Below are 19,445 nucleotides of genomic sequence, written 5' to 3'. Positions count from 1 at the left end.
CTCATTTGTATCAAGACTTTATATTTGCATGTAGATTTAACTATTGATAATACTCTTCAATTTTCATAGGTTCGTATTGACCACACTTCTCGGACCCTTAGTTTTGGATCTGATTTGAATTATGCTACTCGAGAAGATGCTCCAATTGGTCCTCATCTGCAAAGCATGCCTTCAGAACAGATAAGAAATCAGCTGACCGCCATGTCCTCAGTACTTGCGAAAGCACTTGAAGTCATTAAGCCAGCTCATATCCTGGTATGCATCTGTGGGAGAAATGGATGATGGAATTATGAGGGGCCCTTTAGGTCTTTGACAAAAAGGTTTGAAATGATATCTCAGAGAAGGGATTTATTATATATTTCCTCTTGAGTTGTGTTTGATACTTTTGATATTTTGTTAAATATCTTTGTCAGATAACACAGATCATTGAGCTGCCTTCTGTGGGTCAGAATAACAGGTTAAGGTGATCATAGGAGTACTGTGATGAATGATAACAAACCACAGCTGATGACCCTCCACATAGGGAGGACTGTGATCATGCCTTGCCTTTCTGTTTAAGTTGTTTGTGAACTCTGTTAGTATTTTCTCCTTGGCTTGAACACTATAGTACACGTGGTTCAGATAAAAGTTGGCCTAACAGATAAAGGTTCTTCAGCTATGTCATTGCTGTTAAAGACTTTGAATAGTTGTAGCATCATAGTATTTGGTGCTAGAAACCAGTAGTTGAATAACGTTATCCTCTCTTTTTAAATGCAAATACATGTTAGGATAATACATTAGGAGTATGTAGCAATATTTTTGGTATTGGATACTGTGCTATGTCACTTAAAAATATTTTTAATGCATTTGTTCTTGAAGCAAGAGAAAGAAGAACAGCATCAGTTGGCTGTTACTGCATACCTTAAAAATTCACGGAAAGAGCACCAGCGTATCTTGGCTCGCCGTCAAACAATTGAGGAAAGAAAAGAGCGGCTTGAGAGTCTGAATATTCAGCGTGAGAAAGAAGAACTGGAGCAGAGGGAAGCTGAACTCCAGAAAGTGCGGAAGGCTGAGGAAGAGAGGCTGAGACAGGAGGCAAAGGAGAGAGAGAAGGAGCGGATCTTACAGGAACATGAACAAATCAAGAAGAAAACTGTTCGTGAGCGTTTGGAGCAAATCAAGAAGACAGAACTGGGTGCCAAAGCATTCAAAGATATTGACATTGAAGTATGTAGCGTATTAATAAATTAAAATTCCAGTTTTATTCAGGTCTCTTAGAAGCACAATTCTTCACCATTTATTGGTTTACTTTAGGTTATTTGGTTTTTTTGCTCAGTTTGATTACAGCTATTAATAGTTCATTAGTCTATGAAATAAGCATTTGTTTTGGTGACTCCACGGTTTTTAGTCACTGTTGAAATGGAGTTTGGATACAATAGAATACAGGAATAAGAAGTAGGTGTTATGATTACATTGTTTTTCCTCACAATCAAATAAGCCTTTTTAAAACATTTTTCTGTTGCCTGAATTTACCCATTGTAAGCATTTGCCCTTTTGAAATAAAGTAATTTAGGATCCATTTCTAGAAAGAAATGGTGCTCCATATTGACTGGTATGCACTTCTTTTATACTCTTATTAATTGTGGTACATTTCTGTTACTTTTTCAGGACCTTGAAGAATTGGATCCTGATTTCATCATGGCTAAACAGGTTGAACAACTGGAGAAAGAAAAGAAGGAACTTCAGGAACGCCTAAAGAATCAAGAAAAGAAGGTAAATGAAAGAACTGGTGAACTTTAACATGCCAAGTTAAAAGATTTTTTTTAACAACATTTGTTTTCATGATACTCAGATTGACTACTTTGAAAGAGCTAAGCGTTTGGAAGAAATCCCCTTGATAAAGAGTGCTTACGAAGAACAGAGAATTAAAGACATGGATCTGTGGGAACAACAAGAAGAAGAAAGAGTAAGGCTTTAATTTAATTGTAATATTTTTAGACTGTAAGCAAGTATAATAAAGCCGGTAATGGGAAAAGGGTTTCAAATTGATTTTTGTATTATTTCACCAGAAATTGTGCTTTAGTGGCTGTATACAAACAGGTCAGTAGACATTTACAAAACAGAGATTAAAAAATGAAACTTGTAAAGTACAAAGGATAGCTGAACTTTCTTTTTTTTTTTTGAAAACTGCTTTATGGAGATAATAATTCACAGATTTAAAGTGTGCAATCGACATTTTTAGTATACGGAATTGGGCAACAATCTGATTTTAGAACATACCCCAAAGGAAACTTCATACCATTAGCAGTCGCTCCATTTTCTCTCCACTCCTTCAGCAGCCACTTAGCTCCTTTCTGTCTCTAGGCTTGCCTGCCTTGGGTATTTCTTACAGGTGGAATCATATAGTCTGTGTGTGTGAGACTGACAGCTCCTTCAGGAGTTTTATTTGTTTATATGTACTTAACAGTACAAAAGCAACATTTGCAAATGCTTATAGTGGCCAAATTTGTAGTAAAAATGAGTGACCTCATTTTGGTTAAAAAAGTAACCACAGGCAGGAGACAACGTATATCGGTGCTGGCTGCCTCCTCTTGCTTTCATTGGATTGTTGTCATTCTGGGCCTAGTGTTAACCATCTTTTCCAGTTTTCTTAGAAGTTGGAATTTGTGTGATAATTCTTTTAACACGAAACTAGAGAAAGCTTGAGAGGATTTGCTGCTTTTTTTTAAGTTAATTTATTGAAACAAAAAAATTTTTTTTTGCTTGTGCCTCATGGCATTTGGGATTTTAGTTCCCTGATCAGGGATCAAACCCATACTCCCTGGAGGGGCCAGAGAAATCCCTCCAGTTGCTTTTAAAGAAGAAAATACAGTAAATAATAAAGCCATGAAGTATTTGTTGTTTTATCACACACAATTTAGTTCTTCCTCCATAAATTTTGTGGTTGTCTTTGTTCAGTCTCTTAAGTCCTGTCCAACTCTTTGTGACTCCATGAACTGCAGCCCTCCAGGCTTCTCTGTCCTTCATTATCTCCAGGAGTTTGCTCAAACTCGTGTCCATTGAGTTAGTGATGCTATGGTGCTGTGGGGTTAAAGCTGTTTCTTACAGATGCCCCACGTCTTTTTTATTCATCTTCTGTTCCTCATTGTCATCCTAGGGATCTGTTGGTATGGCAGGGGCAGAATGGAGGGGGCAGAGGAAATACTTATACTTCAAGAATATCTGTCAGAAATTTGGGATAAATTCATAATCAGATGATTAGCACTTTGAAATTTAACTTTGTATCATGTGTTTGCAGATTACTACGATGCAGCTAGAACGGGAAAAGGCTCTAGAACATAAGAACCGGATGTCACGAATGCTTGAAGACAGAGATTTGTTTGTAATGCGGCTCAAGGCAGCACGACAGTCTGTTTATGAGGTGAACTTCTTGGGTTCAGGGAAACCTTTATTCGTGAGCTTTTGCCTTAAGGATTCTTCAGTGTGGTGGTACATTCTCTGTCTTGAGCAAACATAATCATCATTCAAATAATATTTTAATAGAGATGTCTTGAAATTATTTCCTAGACTTAAGTAGCCATCACTATAAAAGGATTTTTTCTGAAGGTGAAAATAGACTGCATTAAACTTGCCTTTGATACAAACTTTTGTTCTTTGATTCAGAAAGAGAAAAAAAACTAGATCGAAAAGTCCTGCTCTTAGACTCTGATTTAATCATTTATATAAATCCACTATGTATAGATAATACTGTCAATTCAAAGTTTTAACCATTTGACAATGCAAAAACTTATTATTTGGAAATTTGATTTTTAGGTTTGTAGGTTGCTTTTTATGGTTCCACCAGACTTAACCATGCTTTTGTAACTTATTGCCATTTTGTAGCCCTTGATAATTTGATTCCTTTCTTTTGGTGATCATTCAATTACAGGAAAAACTGAAACAGTTTGAAGAGCGATTAGCAGAAGAACGTCATAATCGCTTGGAAGAACGTAAAAGGCAGCGTAAAGAAGAACGAAGGATAACCTACTATAGAGAAAAAGAAGAGGAAGAGCAGAGGAGGGCAGAAGAAAAGATGCTAAAAGGTGACTATTTAGACCGAGACTGGGGCTGTGCGGCAAGGTGGATAATAGGTCTTCTCTCTACAGCCTTACTTAGGAAACGGGAAAGTGGCGCCAAGGCGATTAGCTGCTTCACTGCAGCCAACGAGTTCTCAGGTGCTGACAACCTGACTTGGTTCTCTGCAGTGTGTTACCTGTGAGGCTGTTAATGTCCTCTGCCAGCCTATTTCAACGATTTTGGTGTTCTTTCACAAACTTTGCCCTCGTATTTTTTGTCATTGTAGTCTGTATAGTATTAACATTTATTGAGCAAAACGTGCCACGTGAAGTTTCTCAAATGATCCTTTTTGTGGCATCGCAGATGCTCAGGTGTTGGGGTGGGATTCTAATATCTTGTGTTGAGTAGGATAATACTTGTTTCCTTGAATATTTTCTGATAATCAAGTTTAGCTGATTGTAAACTATTTTAAACTTTTTAAAAAGAGTTTTTTTCTACATTATGCTGCCTCTAATACCCGAAAAGTAGACGTATAGCACTGGTGGGAACGTGTGGGTGGGAGGCACATTTTATAACCTCATGTGTCGTGCAGAGCGAGAAGAGCGAGAGCGGGCTGAGCGTGCGAAGCGTGAGGAGGAGCTTCGGGAATATCAGGAGCGGGTCAAGAAGTTAGAAGAAGTTGAAAGGAAAAAACGTCAGAGGGAGTTGGAAATTGAAGAAAGGGAGCGTCGTAGAGAGGAGGAGAGGAGACTTGGTGATGACTCACTTTCTAGAAAGGTAAGTACGAACGTCAGTGTTACCTGATGTGTAGTTAACAGCCAGGTCTCTGCATTTCAGAGCTGTCTTCGTGTGTCAGTGTCTGGGCATGGTGTTTTGAATCACATCGTTCAGATTTAAGTCTGATACTGCTTTATCTTTCCAAAGACGGAGGGTTCCTAAGGAGGATGGGGAGGGGATTAGACTTGTCTTAGCAAGCTGGGATTTTATAGGCTTTAGAGTACTTGTCAGGAAGAACTAATCCCATGAAATGAAGTATTTGAGGAAAAGTAACACAGTCACATGGAAGAGGAATATGTTTGGTTCCTTGAAAGGAGTTGCTATGATGTAAGGTCCTCAAAGATGAATTTGGGGGACCAGCTAGTATTCAACATTCCTTGTTAGAAATGCAGTCTCAGGCTCAGAGCCAAATCTTTTGAACCAGAATTTGCATTTTAACAAGATTACCAGGTGCTTCAAATGCTGGTCTAAGTGTTTATTTTTAATTTCCATTCGTGTCCAAAGCGACCAGTGCTTCTGACTTTATCTCGTATAAAAAGGGTATCTGATAGCTTCTGGCAGTAGCTTTGTTACCTCCTTAAATCACATTGTTTCAAATCCATCCCTCCTTTGTGTCCCTGTGCTCCTGCCTTAATTCAGCTGGTTTCTTTTGCCTGTATTACTTACAGGTCTTATCCCTGGTTGTCATCTTTCCCCCCAGCCTCAGACCTTCATCTATACTGTGGCTTGCTTGGTTTTTCATAACACATACTTGATTGTCACCTCTGCTTTCGGTTTCAGACCTTCCTTTGGGTCGTACTCATTGCTTGGAGCCCAACTAAATCAAACACAGCCTAGCAGTCAAGGCCTTTTATGTTTACTGTCGTTTTGTTAGCTTCATCAGTTGCTGTTTCCTTAGTCACTTCTGCTCTAGCTATTCTGAGCTTGTGTTAGCTTTTACTGTGTCTGTGACATCTGCCTCCATGCTCTTTGTTTTTCCTGCAGTGTGTCTGTGCTGTCCTTTAAATGAAATACTGCTATTTTTTAAGGTTAGCGGAAAGTGGCTGGAGGGTTTATTGCCTGCCATGGCTCTGAGCCTTTATCTGTGCCACACCTGTATCAGTGCTTCCCTTTATTGGAGGGTCTGCTCCTAGTTATGTAGCCTTCAGTTTGTTTTATAATATATGAATGGATTTTTAGTTTTGTTAGTCTTGGTAATTATTATTAGTGTTCTTTTTCTATTGGGCACTTGTGTGTGTGTGATTTGCTTGTGTGTGTGTAATTTGCTACATCCTGTTAATTCAGTTCTTCTGAAGCAGATGAGGTAGACCACCCATGGCTATGGATTTCAAAGGTTTTTATCCGCTTCTGCAGTTCTGTGTTCATCCTTTGTTGTTGTTGTTTCTGTTTGTTAGCTCCCCCTTCCCTTTCAGTTGGAGGGTGTTCAGTTCTTTCTGTTCATGTTTAACATGGTAGCTAACTGTGGTGACTGACTACTTGCTATGATGTAAGGGTCCTCAAAGATGAATTTGGGGGACCAGCCAGTATTCAACATCCCTTGTTAGAAATGCAGTCTCAGGCTTTATTCCTGATATTTGTTTGGCATTCATGCTTTGCTCTGCTCTTTGACCAACCATTCTTTTCAAAGTCTACACTTACAGTCTGTAGATTTTGAGAACTCTTCCCTTTCTTTAGAACAAACAAAATGTGCAAAACAAACAAAACAAGCACTGCTGTGCTGGTCGCATCTGACTCTTCGTGACCCCACAGATTGCAGCCCGCCAGGCCCCTCTGTCCATGGGGATTCCAGGCAAGAATACTAGAGTGGGTTGCCGTGCCCTCCTCCATGCTCTCCCAACCCAGGGGTCGAACCCAGGTCTCCTGAATGGCAGGTGGAGTCTTACTGACTGAGCCACCGGAGACGCCCGAACACCGTAAGGCTTAAGGCCTCTGTGTCTCCTGCAGTAGCACCTGTGTTGGTCGTGCAGTTGTGTCCAACTCTGCAGCCCCGGGGACTGTGTGGCTGGCCAGGCTCCTCTGTCCATGGACTTCTCCAGGCGTGAATATTGGAGTGAGGAGCCATTCCCTTCTCCAGGGGATCTTCCCAACCCAGGGGCCGAACCCTGGTCTCCTGAATTGCAGGCAGATTCTTTACTGTCTGAACCACATCTGTTTAAAAGCTTTACTTAAATTTATTGCCTCCAATGCATTTAAACAATGTTTTCTATTTAGAAATCACTTAGCAGTTTCACAACTGCATTGGCAAGGTGATTTAGTTTAAAATATGTTTACACTGTATCATTTCCCCTTTGCGTGTAAGTTTTTTGTTTGTATATTCTATATTTTTGTATATGCCTCACAAGAAGTTTTGTTTTTCTCTCACAGTTGCATAATGGTTCATTGGTTTAGCCAGTCAGTTCAAAATCATCCTCCTTCAGAAGTTGAGAGACCTGTCTGTGCTTACTGTCCTAGTACTTAGCGGGAAGAGAGAGGGTTCTTGACAATAGTCTTGATCTTTTTAGTTCAGTAGATATTCTGCTGTATTCCTAGGAAGCTCTGAGAAAAGAAGTTCTAATGTTTCACCAAGTCTTTGTTTAGCTGCCTAAGCTTAGGTCTTTACTGTTCACCCTTTCGGCACGTGTGCCCATCAGTCAGGATTCAGCTTACGTAGAGCATATTGAATTGTCTTAACTCAGGAAGATTTTTTCTCCTTTTCTCTTCTTCTGGCCTTTCAAAATCCTATTCTTTATCTCTTTTAATGTTTCAGTTATTTTTTTCATCTCTTTGTGCTATAGCAACTAGCTCTTTGAGGTTCCCGTTCAGTTTCTATCAGCGGTGTTGCTAATGTAGTGACTCTCACTTGCTCAATGTAGGACTCTCGTTGGGGAGATAGAGATACAGAAGGCACTTGGAGAAAAGGACCCGAAACAGATTCTGAGTGGAGAAGAGGCCCTCCAGAGAAGTAAGTAGAATTAAGGAGAAGAGACTAATCATAGGTCCTGTTAGTATCTTATTAGTGTTTTTCTAATTTGGCATATTTTGTGGGGGTGGGGAAAAGGGAGTCATGAAGAATTGTATGTGTATCTATTACTGAAATGTTTGTCATGGTTTACTTCAGTGCTGCTGTAATTACTGACATAGATATCTTGAAAATATGTGCTTTAGGTTTTTCTTTTTTAATTTCCTAAACTAATGGTATTTGAGGTTAGAGTATAGTGAATGGTTTCATAGTATTTTTCTTGTCGTTTTGAAAGCTGGTAGTAATAGATTTAGAAATTGCTAAGGCATTCCTCAGAAAATGAAGATACCTTTTAGAGGCAGTTGTCTGCTTACTGGTTTATTTGTTGACATAAAATTTTGGATTTTGTGTTTGTTTTTTTTTAATTGGAACATACTCTTGTGGGACTAAGATTAGTGAATTTACACTTTGGAAGTGAGTAAAATCATTGCCAAAGAGATGACGTACTTTGTTAAGTGTACTCTTAAAGGTGTTTGACTTGTTACTCTGTAGGGAGTGGAGACGTGGAGAAGGGCGGGACGAAGAGAGACCTCACAGAAGAGACGATGACCGACCGAGGCGCCTGGGGGATGATGAAGAGAGAGAGTCCTCTGTTAGACCAGATGATGATCGCATTCCCCGACGTGGCATGGATGACGACAGAGGCCCACGACGTGGTCCTGATGAAGATCGGTTCTCTCGAAGGGGGGCGGACGATGACCGGCCTTCTTGGCGTAGCACAGATGATGACCGGCCTCCCAGACGAATTGGCGATGAAGACAGGGGTAGCTGGCGTCACGCGGATGACGACAGACCACCTAGACGGGGACTGGACGAGGACAGAGGAAGCTGGCGCACGGCTGATGAGGACAGAGGACCCAGACGCGGGCTGGATGAGGACCGGGGGCCGCGCCGAGGAGGTGCGGAAGATGAGCGTTCGTCCTGGCGGAATGCTGACGATGATCGTCCCAGGAGGGGCATGGATGATGACCGGGGTCCCAGGCGGGGCTTGGATGATGACCGGGGTCCCAGGCGGGGCTTGGATGATGATCGAGGACCTTGGCGGAATACCGACGATGATAGATTTTCCAGGCGTGGTGCAGATGATGACAGATTTTCCAGGCGCGGTGCAGATGATGACAGGGGGCCTTGGAGAAACATGGATGACGATCGGATCTCAAGACGGGCTGATGATGATCGGATTCCCAGAAGGGGTGATGATTCACGACCTGGTCCCTGGAGACCATTTGTCAAACCAGGTAAAATTGTGGTAATTGGATGCTTTATATATATTTACAAATGCTACCTGAAGTTTTATACCAGCTAATCCCCACTATTCTATGAAGGGTAGCAGGTTATTTCAAAGAAAAACACAGGTCTCAAAGGACAACTTACATTTTGATTGTTAAGTAAGACGTGTTCCTGCTATTTCAGGGCTTTGAGGTTCTTCTTTCTGTGCTCGTCCCTAAGTATCAGTGTTCTTCAGGATCCTTCCTGGACTGGACTACTTGTAGAAGTAATGAAAAATAAAAATATACTTACTAATCATTTGTCTGTACTCTTGTCAACCATGGCATTATGTTCATGAGAGGAGCCCATTTCCTTTCTCGGTCTTGGGCCTGTTCATCCTTTCATACTTTTTTTAAAAATTTATTCAGCTGTGCTGGGAGAAGGCAATGGCACCCCACTCCATTACTCTTGCCTGGAAAATCCCATGGATGGCGGAGCCTGGTAGGCTGCAGTCCATGGTGTCACTAAGAGTCGGACACGACTGAGCGACTTCACTTTCACTTTTCACTTTCATGCATTGGAGAAGGAAATGGCAACCCACTCCAGTGTTCTTGCCTGGAGAATCCCAGGGATGGGGGAGCCTGGTGGGCTTCCGTCTATGGGGTCGCGCAGAGTCGCACACGACTGAAGCAACTTAGCAACAGCAGCAGCAGTAGCTGGGACTTAGCTGCCGAGCGCAGGATCTTATTTTGTGGCATGTGAGTTCTAGTTCCCTGACCAAGGATCGAACCCAGGCTTCCATTGGGAGAGTGGAATTTTTATAGCTGCTGGACTACCAAGGAACTATCCCCGCTTCATAATTTTTATTATTCTCAAGTAACTGTGTACAGGTCTATGCCTTCATTACTGTCTTGCCCAGATGACTTTTCCCCATACCTTCAGACCTGAGTTTCCAACTTTTGTGTAGCACCTGGTCACTGACACTTCAGACTCAACCTATGAAAACAGAATTCCTCCCTGCCCACACCTCCATCCCTCCCCAGGGGAAAAAAACCAAACCCACACACGTTTTCTCTTTAGGGGCATCACTGTCCATCTAATTGTATAAAATGGGAGTTCTCCTTTACTCTGCTCTTTCATCCTCCTCGTATCTTTTCAATAACTGATGTCTTTTCAGTAATTTGTTTTAAAAGCAGTTTGAGCACCTGCCTGCCCCTTAGCCTGAGTGGTTTCTGTTGCATACTTGTGTTTCTTCTCACTTGATTCCATTGTGAAATTTTGTGACTTTTGGGTAAGCTTAACTTTGCTGTGCTTTTTGTAACATGGGGATAATAGCATAGTAGATTCTCATTAATTCATGATAATTACATTTTTATAAAGTCAGTGAATACTGAACCATTGCTACTAAGGGAAATACTAGGTTAGGTTCCTGTTTTTTCCTGAACTCTCTAGTCAGTTTTTTCCAGCCAATCAACACATAACCTTGTTTTAATTTTCTGTTTAAAGATACCTTATTTAATGTATATTATTGATTCATTAGCATTTAACTCCCTGGCCAACAGCACTGTCACTCATTCCTGAAAGAAGCTTATCTAACACCTGTATTTTCTCCCTAAGTCACATCCATTGCCTTTTTGTGTTTGGGAGAATGCTGGGGGTAACTGAAATCACTAAAAAGAAGCACAACAAAAGTGGAAATGTGGCACTAAATAGGCCACTCAGAGGCTGCTTGTTTAAAGTAGGAGAGCTGCAGCCAGAAGACAGCATTGCCTGTTCAGCTCAGCTGAGAGCAGGCCCATCAGGGTGGCTCAAATGTCACCACTGGGTACCTGCCTGGAGTGACTGGTGAAAGTGCTGGAGTGCTAATTTTGGAATTACAGATTTTTAGCAAGTAGCAAATTAACAGGTATGGAATAATCTGCGTATCTCAGAGCTGTGGCTACAATTGAAAGAGCTAATAATAGACGGTTTAGACTAGTGCTGTGGCCCACCGGAATATAAATGGTAGTGATGATAATTGTTGGCCTTGCAGCTATGAGATTTTCATCGAAATAATCTGCTTCCTCTCATTTCCTTTTCTGTGTGCGCCTGTGCATTTGTGTGCATACATTTTTCCTAGATTTGGACATCCCATGGCTAAGTGAGATACTGAGAGGGCCAAAGGCTTTGTCCTTGTTCATGAACTATGGTGGTAAAAGGAAAGAGTCTTTTTTGTTAGAAAGGTTTTGAAAATGTTGAAAGATACACATGAACTCATAATTGGGGCTCTGTCTCTCAGATCTAGATCCTACCCCTCACCCTTGAAGTTCTCTGCTTAAATGAGTTGTCTTCACTGTCAGAACAGGTTTACAGATTTTTATACCTGAAATCTTTACATATGGAACATAAAGTTCCTATGTGTTATATGTTAGAAAAACAATAATAGGTAGTCAAAATAGGAGCTGGTTCTGTGAAATGAGGTAAATGCATTTAGTTTTTTTTAATTATGTTAGTGTCTTAATTAGCCATTACAGTGGTGATGGATTAACATCAAGATTTGTTGTTGCCAGTCTGTTTCTTGAGTGGAAATTTTCATTTTTTTTTTTAAAACCTAGGTGGATGGAGAGAGAAAGAAAAAGCCAGAGAAGAGAGTTGGGGTCCACCTCGAGACTCTAGACCATCAGAAGACCGTGAATGGGAGAGGGAAAAAGAGAGAGACCGAGATAATCAAGATCGAGACGAGAACGACAGGGACCCAGAGAGAGAGAGAGACAGAGAGAGGGAGAGAGAGAGAGACAGAGAGAGAGATGGTGATCGAGACGACCGCTTCAGACGGCCAAGGTTTGATACTCTGGTTAAGACTGTGGTCTTACGGTTAAAATTCCTTTAATGTTGTCCTGTGCATTCCCAGCCATTTTTGAAAAACATGCTCCCCCCTTTCATATATTTATCTAGTAGCATCATAGATTTTAAAAAATTTAGAGGTCGTCTAATTGAACCAGATTCCTCTTTTCAAAGAGGGGACAGGCAGGCAGGCTGGTGCTGTCTGTAGGCGGTGTGGCTCTGTGGTGGTGGAACCAGTCCAGGTTCTTCCCTGTCCATTACTTTTCCCCTGTGGTTGAGGTCCGTTATTGCTTTTAAATTATTAAAAAACCCCTTTGCTTTTACTAGTTTTAAGAGTTCTGTCTTCATCTGGTCAAAGTGGCTTTGTACTAATCTAATCTAGATCAGCACAATTCAGTACAGTTTCCTGCAAGGATGAAAGTGTCCTGTAGATGTAATGTCCACACAGTAACCAGCTGTCACGTTTGACTGTTGAGTGTTTGGAAGGGGTAATAACTGTTCTTTTGGACAATGCAGAGCCAGATGTTCTCATTTGACTTCATGCCTGAAGCATCAGTTTGAGGTCAACTCACGACTTTAAAGTTTATTCCTGTTATTTGCTGATCTGGGTATTATATATCCACTTAAATTTACCCATGTTGTCTAACAATAGAACTTGTCATTTAAATTGGCTTGCAGGGATGAAGGTGGCTGGAGAAGAGGACCAGCTGAGGAGTCTTCAAGCTGGAGAGATGCAAGTCGTCGTGACGATAGGGACCGCGATGACCGGCGTCGTGAGAGAGATGATCGCCGTGATCTAAGGGACAGACGGGATGACAGGGACCGAAGAGGACCGCCTCTCAGATCAGAGCGTGAGGAAGGTAGAGATGTGTTTTCTGTGTGACCGCTGAACACCGGGGAGCCACAGTTGATGAGGGGATTTACTGTCTCTTTAACTTGTGTGAACACCAAAAATAAGGTGGCCAAGTAGATCATTTATTCCATTTAAAGTTCATGGTCTTCACAAAGTTACTGGAGAAGGAAATGGCAACTCATTCCAGTGCTCCTGCCTGGGAAATTCCATGGACTGAGGAGCCTGGTAGGCTACCGTCCCTGGGGTTGCAAAGAGTCGGACAGGACTGAGCAACTTCAGTTTCACTTGCATTTTGTTTAAAATGACCATGGCACTTTTGCCTCAAAAGCTTTTACTATTTATTTGGTTTTACATCGAGGGTATTTTCTTCTTTTATAGTATAATGAAATATATTTCACTTATTTGCTGTTAAGTCTTCAATGGGAGCCAAAAATCCTGTAAAAAATTTTTATCCAGCCAGATTTTTGTCACTTTATCCTAAATTTTTTAAAAATTAGGACACTTCCCAAGCCAGTGATTTCTTGCTTGCAAGTTGGTATTTTTGTCTATTTTAAAGGTTTTTCAGAAATTGTATCAAAATGATTAAAATGTATTTAGCTTTTTTAAAATGAAGATTCTCGATCATCTTCAGTACTGGATTTCTGAGTAATTTGAGGCATTCCTTTTGCTTCAGTTCTATTTAGTCTGAGCTGATAGAATACAGTACAAATTTATTCTCTCTCCTTTTCTTTTAATTAAAGTAAGTTCTTGGAGACGTACTGATGACAGGAAAGATGACAGGGCAGAAGAGCGGGATACTCCTCGTCGTGTTCCTCCCGCAGCTCTTTCAAGAGATCGAGATCGAGACCGAGACCGAGAAAGGGAAGGTGAGAAAGAGAAGACCTCCTGGAGAGCTGAGAAAGATAGGGAATCTCTTCGTCGTACTAAAAATGAGACTGATGAAGATGGATGGACCACAGTACGACGTTAAGTCTCAAGATAGTGGATTCAAACTCATGTCTTTACATGGGTTTGATCACATTCAAGGATTATTATATTTGTGCTTCAACCAATCTAAATTGGATTCTTTAATGTCTCACCGTAACACAAAAAGCATGAACTTGTATTAATCCTATATAATAGATTGATCAGGCACCGCATCCACAGACGGTTGGAAAACCACGCCATGTTTTTGAATTTAAGGTGTTGCATTATTTCGTCAATCATTTGTTTACAAAAAAGAAAAACTAAAAATAAATTTAAAATGAGAATTCTTCAGGTATTGAGTAACACCTATATCTTGGTATAGAACTGATCTTTTTTCTTTTGATTTTGAAATATCTGGTATTAATTTGGAATGAAGTAAGGTTCTGTTATAGAGAATGTATCTGAAGTCTCTAAAACAGGGAGCTGAAACAGTTCTCACACCATTGAGACATACCTCTAGGTACTTTGAGGTATTTACTAAATTCAGAAGGTTTTTAGGTTTACTGTAAGTGCAGTAAACATTAGACACATTGGATACAGTGGAGTTTTTGGTAGATTTTACTTGAAAGAAGGTGAGTATAAGCCAACTTGTGGTCATTATTATAATGACGAGAATACTGCTGGAGTGTGAATCCAAAACAGATATAGCTTTTAAATTTTAAAGCATTTGGTAAACTGTGGCTAAGTTGTTTCTGTTGCCAATAGCAAACTGCTTTTCCATTTATGGAGAATTCATGCCTTTCAAGCATTTTAAATATGACAATATTTATAAATGTGTGGTTTGGAGGAATTCTTTAAATTCTTTTTCCTAATTTCCTTTCTCTTCAGAATAGATTCTTTCAATAAGTAATTTGTAGTAATGACTGTGTTGACTTCAATTTTGGAGTGTAGTAGCTATGTTAAAGATTAACTCTTTGGTCTTATTGAAGCCAACACAGAACTTGCTGCTGTGTTTTTTCTTCAATGATAAATAAAACACTTACAGAATTTGTTTTAGTGTTGATTTGTGGTTAGAGTTAGTGTTTCATATATAATGTTTACCTTACATATTCCTTGAGTTTATTTCACTTGAGGTTTTACCAGTGATACTAACTTTCTCACTGTTGCGTATCAAAGAAAATAACCTAAATATAACAAAAAGCAAATGTGGCTAGGATGTTTCCACTAAAGTGTCTTCCTCTGTTACCGGATGAACCTCTTAGTTTCCCTGTAAAGTTGTCCTGTCTGTATGGGGGTGTGTGTGTGTGTGTAAAGTTGCATTTCCCTGTAAAGTTGTCCTCTCTGTGTGGTGTGTGTGTGATGTACATCTTGAGTTTTCCCCTGAAATTAAAAGCATAACTGATTTCACAGAATGTTAATTGCAAATTTATAGTGGCTCTAGGCACTTAGATTATCTCTGGTGTTGAGTAGTGGTGAGAATTACTCTTGGTGCAGCCATGAGGCCAGAAGAGGGAGTATTGATGCTTTTTTATAAAAAACTTTACCAAGTGCAGCCTTTGCTTTTTGATGTTAATAATGATAGAACTCACTTTAAAAAAACGTTTTTCTTAATTTATATTTCAAACAAGTGAAAGTCTTGTGAGAAGAGGGCCTTTTGTAACAAGTGAAAACTTGGGACAGTAACCTGCTCTGTCCCCAAGTTACTAGAACAGGACATACCTGGGCAGTCACATACAGGCCCCAACAGACATTCATTTGAGCTGATTGGTTTAGATGGCTGTCTGATGGTTAGGTTTCCAGGCTGGTCTGCAAACCACCCTTCCTACCCAGACCCTCTCCCAGATGTACTGTTCTCCCAAGTTCTGTGACCTGGGTGATGGAATCAGAGCACAGGGTAAGGGCAGAAGAGTGCAGCTGCTTGTGATCCTGCTCAGGGTCTCAGTCTTACCCCGTCCCTCAGTGTTTATTCTTATGCATTTGTAGACAGGGTGTCATCACTATCAGCATGGGTGGATCTGAGGGTGGAGGCAGCGGCCCAAAGAAGGTTCCACATCCCAGTGGTTGTCCAAACTGGCTACCAGGGGGAGGTTGGCATCTATGTGTGTGACATGGTTTGGCTAGACACCGACTTAAGATTTTGTAAGTCTAACTAAAATATACTGGAAATTAATGGAAGCAATGTTCATGTTGTAGCTAAGAACAGATTAGAAAATTAGGACTAACACTGAAATTTTTCTTTTAAGTATATGTTCATTTGTGGTATGATTTTAAAATGTAAGGCAGTCTGGCTGCACAGTTGGTAAAGCTCTTTTGAGGATTCCGTACATCTTTTTCCAAAAATATGCAGTCTTATGAAAATAAGTACTTTTGTCACTATTTTGTATACTTTCTAGACTTCAAAAAATTGGATTTCCTTTTATCTTAAATTTAGCTTTTCAAGTGCTTAAAACATGTTTCAGATTGAGAGTTGCTTTTAAATGTGTTAGAGCCTGTTTAGTAAACTTCATAAGAGAGTTCTAGAGAACTACTGACATTCTCCGTTATGCTTTAAAATACTAGAAACTAAAGTTAGCTGGAAAACAGGCAAATGGCTGGTGAGGGGTTGCTGCTGATAGGTAAGTGACCTGCCTAGTCCTTCCCGTCTGGAGAATGCACCCATCTGTTACTAGTGACTCTTGAAAAGGGAGAATTAAAGCAGTGGCAAGAGGTGACAGGAATTCGTGTGACCTAAAAACAACCCAGAAAGCAAAACTATTTTAAATTGATATGTTTTCTAGAAAAACTGAAGAGAAGTTAATGCATGCCTTTGAGTTTAGGTATATTCATGTCTGAAGTTTTCTCATTTGGAGCTGTACTAACAGGTTTTTTTTTCTTGACCAAGAAATGAATGGTTTGCCTGTATGCACCCCCCTCCCCCTTCTCTCACCCTTTGACCAAAAAAGCTCATAGCTATCTCAGCTATCATGGCAGCTTCTTAGACTTTAAAAGAAGTGTTCAAATCAAGCAAATCTGCTGTGGAGGGAGGGAGTTGTTTAATATGAAGGCAGCCTAATTTTTAATAATCTAGCTAAGCTCTCCTGGAACCTCTAAAGACTAAATCTGTTGCTGTTATTTTCAGATAGTGATTTTGTACATTTTAGATGACTTCATGTTAATTCATTTCCATTTTTACCTTCTGTGTCTGTTCCGATGGTACATACGGTGTGGTATGCACTGTGGTGGACTTGAAAATGAAGATGGGAGGTTAAAAGTAGAAGTCAAGCACCTTTGCCCAAGATTAGATTTAATCTCACCGATGAAAATAACTGGTGGGATTCCAGAAGGGTTGTCTTCTAATGAGAATGGGAACACAATAGATGGAGGCTGTGTTCCTTGTGTTACCCCCCCTACACCCAGTCAGTTCCTTGAATTGGTACTTATACTGGTTTGAGGACTTCTGTGATGGTTTAAAGCTGACACAGTCCAGAGTGGAACCTTCCTGAACACCAGTTGTTTCATTAACCTTCCAGGGCTCAAAGGATTCCATCTTACATTTAGTCTGAGAGGCAACAGCTGGAATGAGATTTCCACTATTTAGAGACCCTGAAATGGAGCAATTCAGAGTGAATGAGTTATTGCACCCGTTTGATCTTAAGTATCACATATTTTTGAAGAACTGGAATAGGAAGGGGCATAAAGAAAAAGCCAAGTAGAGTTAAAGGCAAGGTTAATGAATTCATATACTGTTACTGTATAAATACACAATTTTTTTAAACAGCACCATTTTCAAGTGTATACACAATATGATTATAACTTGGCACTATTTTTAAAGGGGAAAAATGGTAGTAGTTGCTCGTTCAGTAATAAAAAGATCTGGTACATGAGCTGTATTCTACCTGCTACCTACAAATTGTACATTTTATACATCTCCAGCTAGGACAAAAACAAGCCACAAGGAGGGAACACCCACCCAAACTAACACTGTAAAGCATACCAAGTCTTCACTTAATGATGCTACCACGCAGGGCTTCACCTGGAATTACAACTGGGTAAGGACAACAGAAATATTGTTTCAGACAATAAAATAGTCATTTTGCTGACACTCCATAAAATCGCCAGTTTTAAGTTCAGTTGAGAGGCTTTTAAAAAAATATTCTAGACCTAGTAAAGTGCCTCCATTCATAAAATTAAACATCCAAGATTAGACTGAGACAATTTCATACTGATGCGCATCTAAAATAGGTCGACGTATAAATAAACCACAGCGCCTCTAAGTTGCCACATTTCAGTTAGTGGAATACCCAGCCTTCACCATCTGGATGTGCACAAACTAGAAACATTAATCAAAATTTTAACGTCTAGTCTCAACTGCTCTTCGTTAGGAAAATACTCGGTACCGTCGGCTTCCTCTGGAAAAACCAAGACGAGCTCCACACTCCCCGGCAGCGAGGAAGAGATGGTGCGCAGACCAAACACGAGAGTGGGCGGGCGGCTACCCCAGTGGCATCAGGTGGCAGCAGCAGACCGGGGTCCGGGCCCTTAGCGCAGCTTCTTGCCGGGCAGGCCGTCCCGGGCGCTGCGCGGCGGCGGGCGGGCTGCAGGCGGCGGCGGCACTTTGGAAAGCGGGCAGTACTTGATGGTGTGCGCGTTGTCGCCGCTGGCACCGCACAGGGGACACGTGTACCGGCGCAGCACGGGGCACAGCACCCGCCCGTCGGGCCCCTTCAGGATGTGGGTGGTGTAGAGCGCCACCGCCTCCTTGTTGTTCCGGCAAAACACGCACACCTGCAGCTCGGGCTTGAGCAGCCGGGCGGCGGCCGCCCCGGAGGCGGCGTGCAGCTTGGGCTCGGCCGCCCACGCCGGGGCCCGCTCCTCTCGCGGTGCTGCTTCGGCGGTGGCCGCGGCGGCGGCGGCGCGACCAGCGAACGGGCTCAGCTCAGCGAAACGCTCCTCCAGCAGCCCGGCCTCGGCAGGGTCCGCGCACAGCTCCAGCGCGCGCAGCTCCAGCGCGCCCCCCAGGTAGCGGCTCCGGGACCCCGGATCGTCGCTGTCGTCGTCGTCGTCGTCCTCGTCGTAGTCGGGCGGCCCCAGCGCGGGCCCCAGCGCCCCAGGCCCGGCCCCCACGTGGGGGGAGCAGCACGACGAGGAGGAAGAAGAAGGCGGGGAGCCGTCCCCGCCGCGGGCGCAGCCGAAGCGCGGCTCGCCGTCCACCGCCTTGGTGATGAGCGTGGCGAGTCCCAGATAGTCGTTCCACGAGCTGAAGGGCTGCGGGTGCGCCGGGCCCTGGGTGCTCACGTAGCGGGCGCTGGGCACGAGCTCCATGGGCGGGGGGGCGCGGCCGCGGCGGGGCGAGCGGGGCGCCCAGGGGAAAGCCTCCATGGGCGGGTTGCGGGCCGCGCGCGCCGCCTCCCCGCCGCCGGCGCGGGCCGGACGGAAGGGACGAGCCGAGCCTGCCCGCCGGCCTGCCTCGGGGTGGGGCTGCCTCGCCGCCTTTTATCGGGACCCGCTCCTCCCCGCCCCGCGGCTTCTCCGCCGCGGCCCTGCCCCCTGCCCTCCCCCGCCCGGGCCACCTCGCCCGCGCCCGGGACGGAGGCGGAGCGGAGGCGGACGCGCGGGGGGCGGGCGGGCAGTGAGCGCGCGCTGCTCCGGCCCGCGAGGTTCCTGCAACCCACGCGCTGCGCCCGCCTCGCCAGCTGTGGGGCAGCTTTCATTCTGGGAGGGGGCGGACAGGCGCCGCCTCGGGCCGCTGCGCTAATTGGCTGCTGACCAGAGCCCCCTGCGCCACGGGCGCCGCTCCGGGCGCTGATTGGTGAATCCGGGGGAGGGGGCGTGCCCTACCTCTCAGCTGGGAGGGGAGGGGGAGGT

The 19,445-nt window shown here is 42.9% G+C and overlaps 2 protein-coding genes across 3 annotated transcripts in view; one reads left to right on the top strand and one right to left on the bottom strand.

The window, feature by feature from the left end:
- The window catches only part of EIF3A (eukaryotic translation initiation factor 3 subunit A), a 31,545-nt gene extending 16,893 nt beyond the window's left edge, over positions 1-14,652 (top strand). Inside the window, exons 11-23 of one of the 2 annotated variants that reach the window (XM_070780923.1) lie at positions 70-255; positions 859-1,206; positions 1,648-1,752; positions 1,832-1,945; positions 3,278-3,400; positions 3,908-4,061; positions 4,628-4,812; positions 7,665-7,753; positions 8,303-8,791; positions 8,822-9,048; positions 11,614-11,839; positions 12,521-12,702; positions 13,436-14,652. In XM_070780923.1, coding sequence (XP_070637024.1) covers positions 70-255; positions 859-1,206; positions 1,648-1,752; positions 1,832-1,945; positions 3,278-3,400; positions 3,908-4,061; positions 4,628-4,812; positions 7,665-7,753; positions 8,303-8,791; positions 8,822-9,048; positions 11,614-11,839; positions 12,521-12,702; positions 13,436-13,665 — 2,658 coding nt within the window. In that variant the 3' untranslated portion in view covers positions 13,666-14,652. Of the gene's footprint in view, positions 1-69; positions 256-858; positions 1,207-1,647; positions 1,753-1,831; positions 1,946-3,277; positions 3,401-3,907; positions 4,062-4,627; positions 4,813-7,664; positions 7,754-8,302; positions 9,049-11,613; positions 11,840-12,520; positions 12,703-13,435 lie in introns of both variants that reach the window. The other variant, XM_019988669.2, reaches the window with a different exon arrangement.
- A 2,215-nt stretch (positions 14,653-16,867) lies between these two features.
- Positions 16,868-19,212, bottom strand: NANOS1 (nanos C2HC-type zinc finger 1). Its single transcript, XM_019988506.2, has one exon. It carries the CDS (start codon positions 18,957-18,959, stop codon positions 18,120-18,122), a length of 840 nt encoding a protein of 279 aa, XP_019844065.2. The 5' UTR covers positions 18,960-19,212; the 3' UTR covers positions 16,868-18,119.
- Between the last annotated feature and the right edge of the window lie 233 nt (positions 19,213-19,445).

This window comes from Bos indicus, chromosome 26 (assembly GCF_029378745.1).
Source record: "Bos indicus isolate NIAB-ARS_2022 breed Sahiwal x Tharparkar chromosome 26, NIAB-ARS_B.indTharparkar_mat_pri_1.0, whole genome shotgun sequence".
Taxonomy (NCBI): domain Eukaryota; kingdom Metazoa; phylum Chordata; class Mammalia; order Artiodactyla; family Bovidae; genus Bos; species Bos indicus.
Note: the sequence above shows the minus strand (reverse complement) of the source record. Positions and strands in the feature narration are given on the sequence as shown.

Excerpts from the sequence above, each read along its gene's own strand:
- NANOS1 (XM_019988506.2), bottom strand. The coding sequence starts at position 18,959 with ATGGAGGCTTTCCCCTGGGCGCCCCGCTCGCCCCGCCGCGGCCGCGCC.